This window comes from Anolis carolinensis, chromosome 3 (genome assembly GCF_035594765.1).
Source record: "Anolis carolinensis isolate JA03-04 chromosome 3, rAnoCar3.1.pri, whole genome shotgun sequence".
Classification (NCBI taxonomy): domain Eukaryota; kingdom Metazoa; phylum Chordata; class Lepidosauria; order Squamata; family Dactyloidae; genus Anolis; species Anolis carolinensis.
This window is the reverse complement of record NC_085843.1, coordinates 60,590,817-60,597,917: the sequence shown is the minus strand read 5'-3', so window position 1 is coordinate 60,597,917 and position 7,101 is coordinate 60,590,817. Positions and strand designations below refer to the sequence as shown.

The following is a 7,101-nucleotide window of genomic DNA, read 5'->3' as shown; positions in this document are numbered from 1 at the left end:
TATTCATCTACTCACATTGGCATGTTTTCAAGCTGCTAGGTTGGCAGAAGCTGGAGCTAACAGCGGGCGCTCACTCTGCTCCCGGGATTTGAACCTGGGACCTTTCAGTCTGCAAGTTCAGCAGCTCAATGGTCTTTGCCTTGGCTGCCTTCCAGATCAGGCTTATAACCAGCCTATTATGGGCCACAAATTAAAGAAAATTCAATCCCATTTAAGCACAACATGAACAGTTTTGATGCCAAAACCATAAACTCTGTTTATTAAACTCTACGATCCAAACTTTAGAACAACTTGCAAACAATTGAAGGTTAGACCACAGTAATAATAACCAATTCTATTCCTTTCCAAAATTTAAACATAAAATAGTATCTTTCTTTCCAATAGCATATAAACTTTTCCTTTCTTTACAAAACAAAATTCTAGACAGTAGCCATTTAGAAGATATTTCTATATTTTCCCTGCAAAGGATAGGGCTGCATCCCTCTGGAGACACACATGATAACCCGGACATGATATAAGGCACTTATATACGTTAAATAAACATGATGTCATTGCATATATAAAAGAAGCATGATATTAGGCAATTATAGTTGCAAATAATATAATTAAACATGTAAAAATTATACATCCATACATAAAAGAAACATGTAAAGTAACTGCATATATAAAACACAATATAAAATATGATATAAGGCAATTACATATGTCAAAGGAACGTGATATTACATATGTAAAAAACATGATTATATGTATAAAAAAGCATGATACAAGGTGTCAGGATCTAGGCTGCTGGGCACCAATAACCATACACTGAGGCCAGATTCTATCTAATATCTTTATTAAAGGAATATATAAAGTCAATAAAAACAAGTGTAGAATAAAGTTCAGAAGCAGACCTTTCAAATGAGGCCAAATATAGTCCAGCAGATTATTGTCCAATATGAAATATTAGAGTCCAAAGATTATAATCCAATAACTGCAACACACGCTTTGCCAAGCAAAGCGTTGGGAAAACAGAAAAAGTCTTGAATCCAATGAAGCTTGACACAAGGCTGAAAGTTACTTGGAACGTGGCTGGAGCTGTGGCTAAAGGCAAAGCAACTTGAAGCATGGAACAAGATCTGTGGTAAATCCGTGAGACGAGGACAAGGCTTGGAACTAGATTCAGGAGGCAAGGAACAGGATTCGAAGTCCACACACACATGACCTCTCTCCAGGAGCTGACGAATTGACTCCGCAAGGAATCCTTCGCGCAATTTCCCTATATTGGGTCTCGTTTCCCCAAACAACAATCACTTTCCCTAGAGAACAGGGAGCGAAGGAAACCAGCTTGCAGGTGCAAGACTCCCCGTATTTTCTCAGGGGAAATACTTCTAATCAGTGGCATATTTGGCAGCAAGGCGAGCACTACTTCTAAATTTTTCTCTCGATCCTCTATCAGTCGTGTAAGCCTGTTTTCTCCCATAAGGGGGAGAGTTCCCACCAAGGTCAGGTTTAATTGGTTCTTGGACTAGAACTTCAGGCAGCTGCCAAGGCTCTGACTCCGACCGGAAATCTGGGGAAAACTCCATATTTTCCTCCTCATCTGCCACAATACTGTCAGGAATAGGACTGCAGGGCCCATGAATCATCACACTAGGCAACTGACACATCTAAAAGAAACACAATATAATTAACCTAGGTACAACAAATGTGAAAGAAGGCAACAATATACATAAAAAAACATTTCTGGACTCACAAATGTAGTCTAAGAGAATTGGGCTTCCATTCTCCAAACCTGAAACAAAGTGGGAGGAAATGTAAAGAGTGTTAATGATGCTCGAAATCAAATGTTGTTCTTTTACAAAGTCAAACTAAAACTAAGAATAAATGCTTCGGTCTTCTCCTGATCTTCTTATCTCCTCACCTTGCGTCCAGCCGAGTTACGTCCGCACTTGCGATACAGCGACCTCTTCCCTTGGCTCAGTGGGCAGTATTTTAAAGTATGGGCCTTTTCGCCCGTGGCACCGCAGAGCGGACAGGTGTATTTGCGCAAGATGGGGCACTCCACGGTGCCGTCCATCCCCTTCAGCCGGTGGGACGAATAGACCTGCTTGGATTCCCCGTTGTGTTTGCAGAAATTGCAAATCTCCTTGTTTTGGGAAGCCTGGCCATTGGCACTACCTTTGGAGCTCTTGCTGCTGGAACTGCTTCCATTAACCCATTGTGATGCTGTTTCAAAGTTGTCCTCGTTGAGGACTAGCTGCATGTCGTACTCCATTGTGTCCCAACTCTGAGATGGAAATGGGACCTTCTTGCGTTCCGCGATGATCTCCGTAACCACTTTCGCAAGGCTCAGATAGCCCTTCCATCTGTCAAACTCCCTGAACATGGAAGGGGCATAATGTGGCACGTGCATGGCTGATCTGGAGAGCATGGTGCCAATTCTACCCTGGTGTGGACACACACTGAATGCCACATATTGGAGGCGGAGTCTTTGTTTTATATATAAGGGGAGGGGTTCCAAACCTTTCACATTGGACCCTCCCATCTATTTTTACCCTCCTTTGCCCTAGATTTAACCCCCACATGTCTAGACAATCACAGCTTTTCAAGGAAGAGTTTGGTTTTTCCAATTTTTTAACTTCGGAGGTAATGCCACAGTTTCTCCCTTGAGGCAGTGGTTCTCGACTTGTGGGTCCCCAGATGTTTTGGCCTTCAACTCCCAGAAATCCTAACAGCTGGTAAAATGGCTGGGATTTCTGGGACCTGTAGGTAAAAACACCTGGAGATCCACAGGTTGAGAAACACTGCCTTAAGGGAACGTTAGCAGTTGTGGTTCTGTTTGTCCATCCAAGAATGAGTTGAATTTCTGCCTTGGATGAAATAGCAACATTGCACATCCAACGTTTGCAAAAGTCCTGAAGGACGGATCCAGTAATGATGAAGCCTGCAAGAGTGTTATATTGCTTTTGCATGGCAGAATAGCATTGGACTGGATGGTCTCTTCTACCTTTATGATTCTATGATGTTTGGCGCCATGACTCTATGATTCTATCATTTTAGGATTCTAGGACTTTTTGGATGATTCTGTTACTTGGTTCTTTGAGTCTATGACTTTAGGGACCATGTTTCTATTATTCCATGACTTCTGTGACCATATTTCTATGACTTTTGTGACCATTCATGGGCCATCTGGCTAGTATTCCGGGACGGTAAATGATATATCGGTTACAGCACCAGATATTTCTGGATACAGTAGAGTCTCGCTTATCCAACATTAACGGGCCAGCAGAACGTTGGATAAGCAAATATGTTGGATGATAAGGAGACATTAAGGAAAAGCCTTTTGAACAGCAAATTAGGTTATTTTACAAATTAAGCCCCAAAAAATCTTGTTTAACAGCAAATTAGACAGAAAAGGTAGTTCAATACGCAGTAATATTACGTATTAATTACGAATTTAGCAACAAAATATCACAATATATTGAAAACATTGACTACAAAAATAAGTTGGATAATCCAGAACATTGGATAAGCGAGTGTTGGATGAGTGAGACTCTACTGTATATTGTTTTTGCATGGCAGAATGGCGTTGGACTGGATGGTCTCTTCTAGCTTTATGATTATATGATGTTTGGTGCCATGTTTCTATGATTCTATCATTATGTTGTCGAGCAATTTAGAACAGTATAGGATACCGCTAACTGTTTCTTTGAGTGGTGTTCTGTGGAAACACAACCCGCCCATCCTCCCCCGCTGATTTCATGAAAATAAAAGAAAAGAAAGAATAAGCCACATCCGGCTAGGCCCACACACTGAAATACTAGGCCGGCCATCGTTGGCCGGCAAGCTTCCCTGAGTGGAAGAAATAGAGGCCGCCGCCCCAAAGAAGGGTTCTGTGCAAGATTGCACCAAGGGGTAAAGAACGACAGCCGCGAGAGAAGACAGAGGCGGTGCATCGTGGGAAACACGTCGACCACGTAGGCCGACAAGGCCCACACGTTGAAATACTAGGCGTGCCACCGTTGGCCGGCACGCTTCCCTGTGAGGAAGAAAGAGGGGCCGCCGCCCCAAAGGAGGCTTCTGTGCAAAATCGCATAAAGGGGTAAAGAACGACAGCCGGCGAGAGAAGAGAGAGGCGGTGCATCGTGGGAAACCCGACCACGTAGGCCGAGAGGCAGCAAAAAGAAAAGAAAAGAAAAGAAAAGAAAGAAAAAAGCCACAGGCGACAAGGCCCATACATTAAGCCGGGCCGGCCACTGTTTGCCGGCACGCATCCCTGAGAGAGAGAGAGAGAGAGAGAGAAAACCAGAGGACACCGCCCCAAAGGAGGCTTCTGTGCAAAATAGCATAAAGGGCTAAAGAACGACAGCCGGCGAGAGAAGAGAGAGGCGGTACATCGGGGAAACTCGGCCACGTAGGCCGAGAGGCAGCAAAGACCAAAGAAAAGACAGAAAAAGCCACCGCCAAAAAGGCCCACACTATAAAATACTAGGCCGGCCACCGTTGGCCGGCACGATTCCCAGACAGGAAGAAAGAGGGGCCGTCGCCCCAAAGGAGGCTTCGGTGCAAACTCGCATAAAGGGCTAAAGAACGACAGCCGGCGAGAGAAGAGAGAGGCGGTACATCGGGGAAACTCGGCCATGTAGGCCGAGAGGCAGCAAAGACCAAAGAAAAGACAGAAAAAGCCACCGCCAAAAAGGCCCACACTATAAAATACTAGGCCGGCCACCGTTGGCCGGCACGATTCCCAGACAGGAAGAAAGAGGGGCCGTCGCCCCAAAGGAGGCTTCGGTGCAAACTCGCATAAAGGGCTAAAGAACGACAGCCGAGAGAGAAGAGAGAGGCGGTGCATCGGGGGAAACTCGGCCACGTAGGCCGAGAGGCAGCAAAAAGAAAAGAAAAGAAAAGAAAAGAAAGAAAAAAGCCACAGGCGACAAGGCCCATACATTAAGCCGGGCCGGCCACTGTTTGCCGGCACGCATCCCTGAGAGAGAGAGAGAGAGAGAAAAAAAACCAGAGGACACCGCCCCAAAGGAGGCTTCTGTGCAAAATAGCATAAAGGGCTAAAGAACGACAGCCGGCGAGAGAAGAGAGAGGCGGTACATCGGGGAAACTCGGCCACGTAGGCCGAGAGGCAGCAAAGACCTAAGAAAAGACAGAAAAAGCCACCGCCAAAAAGGCCCACACTTTAAAATACTAGGCCGGCCACCGTTGGCCGGCACCCTTCCCAGAGAAAGAGAGAGAAGACCAAAAAGAAGGAAATGTGGGCCCAAGCCCCTCAGACCCGGGGGGCCGGCCACCGTTGGCCGGCCCCACGCCCACACGCCGCAACCCACGGGGAAGGGCAGGCTTTCTTCACGTCTGCTTGCAAAATGTGGGCCCAAGCCCCTCAGACCCGGGGGGCCGGCCACCGTTGGCCGGCCCCACGCCCACACGCCGCAACCCACGGGGAAGGGCAGGCTTTCTTCACGTCTGCTTGCAAAATGTGGGCCCAAGCCCCTCAGACCCGGGGGGCCGGCCACCGTTGGCCGGCCCCACGCCCACACGCCGCAACCCACGGGGAAGGGCAGGCTTTCTTCACGTCTGCTTGCAAAATGTGGGCCCAAGCCCCTCAGACCCGGGGGGCCGGCCACCGTTGGCCGGCCCCATGCCCACACCGCTGGACCCACAGGGGGAAGGGCATGCTTTCTTCACGTCTGCTTGCAAAATGTGGGCCCAAGCCCCTCAGACCCGGGGGGCCGGCCACCGTTGGCCGGCCCCACGCCCACACCGCTGAACCCAGAGGGGGAAGGGCATGCTTTCTTCACGTCTGCTTTCAAAATGTGGGCCCAAGCCCATCAGACCCGGGGGGCCGGCCACCGTTGGCCGGCCCCACGCCCACACACCACAACCCATGACACAAAGATACACTCCATAACAGCAAACCGTCTAGCCTCTGGAAAAATCTAGCCATTTCTGTAGTCAATGATTCCATTGTATTGTGATATTTTGAAGCTAAATTCATAAAGTAAGCAATAGCAACATATCATTTCAGCATATAGAACGACTTCTTATGTCTCCTTGGTTGTATAACATGCATTTATGGTGCTTTATTTGGATAATAATAACCTGATATGATGTGTTATATGCTTTTCTTCAACAAGTCCAATCCAAGAAATCTGCTTATTTCAGCAGTGGTAGGCCCGTTTGGCTTTGATCAGTGAGACTCTTCTGTGTTCATGTTGGGTCAATAAGACATAAGATATAACTGAAGTCACAGTCAGCATACAGCATTACCAGCTTAAAAAACAGTGGTGTAAAAACACGGCTCGAGTCCGAGGACTGAAGAGGAGGTAGTTTGACAGTTAAAAAACTATACAGTGCGAAATACTATTGGCCTGTCAAGCTATTCTTAAATAGGCTACAAACGACCACACAGACCTATAATGCTTTTTGGAGGGGGAAGGTTTTAAGGCTCTGATGTTAGGCACATGTTTCCATGCAGTTCCACTGCAGGTAAGACTAGTGTGTTCTTCAGGGGTTATTAAAGTTCTCCTGCTGATGACCTGGATAGAGGGAAATGACTTCAGTTGGTTGGTATACATACAGTTTAAGTAAACTTGAGGAAGTACAATTATGAAAGATATAGTGTGTAATGTAGTAGAAAGTAATTCAAAGTAGAAACAAAGCAGAAATGTGGATTCCAAAGGAAACATGAAGGCATTATTAAGTAATTGTTTTTAATAGCAAAAGAGATTCTGAGTGGATTGATTCTCTACTTCTTACTCTGCGTAAGATTATCATCACATGCTCTCGACTACACCCGCACAAGGCAATGGTACAGTAAAAGAAGACAATTTTGAGAAGTGGTAAAGGCCAAGGTGTCCCACTTCTTTCAGTGATTCCGCGTGCGCGGCCAGAGGGCGAGGGGAACAGCAAGAAACAGTTTCCACGAGACGGAACTTGCGCCCACTCCTTGAAAGCAGCCGCAAAGGCACACGCCCTGACGGGCAATCGGCAACGTCCGTGTGCGCGGACAGTGGGCAAGGGGAACCAAAGGCGGCCGTTCTGCCGCCACATCGTTGAGTACACTTCCTTTTAAGGTGAATGGGACACTGTCCCACAGTCTGTGATCAC

The 7,101-nt window shown here is 46.8% G+C and overlaps 1 protein-coding gene across 1 annotated transcript; it reads right to left on the bottom strand.

Moving 5' to 3' along the window:
* Window positions 1-276: 276 nt before the first annotated feature.
* On the bottom strand, window positions 277-3,775 carry LOC134297421 (nanos homolog 2-like). The gene is made up of 3 exons (XM_062974978.1): window positions 1,907-3,775; window positions 1,739-1,777; window positions 277-1,652 (listed from the first exon to the last, which is right to left on the bottom strand). The coding sequence occupies exons 1-2, from the start codon at window positions 2,528-2,530 to the stop codon at window positions 1,748-1,750; spliced, it is 654 nt and encodes a 217-aa protein (XP_062831048.1). The 5' UTR covers window positions 2,531-3,775; the 3' UTR covers window positions 277-1,652; window positions 1,739-1,747.
* Window positions 3,776-7,101: the final 3,326 nt, after the last annotated feature.

Bases quoted from the DNA above. Each gene is read 5' to 3' on its own strand.
- LOC134297421 (XM_062974978.1), bottom strand. From the start codon at position 2,530: ATGGGAGGGTCCAATGTGAAAGGTTTGGAACCCCTCCCCTTATATATA. The intron at 1,778-1,906 runs GTGAGGAGATAA...ACTTTGTTTCAG, and splicing joins GTAACTCGGCTGGACGCAAG to GTTTGGAGAATGGAAGCCCA.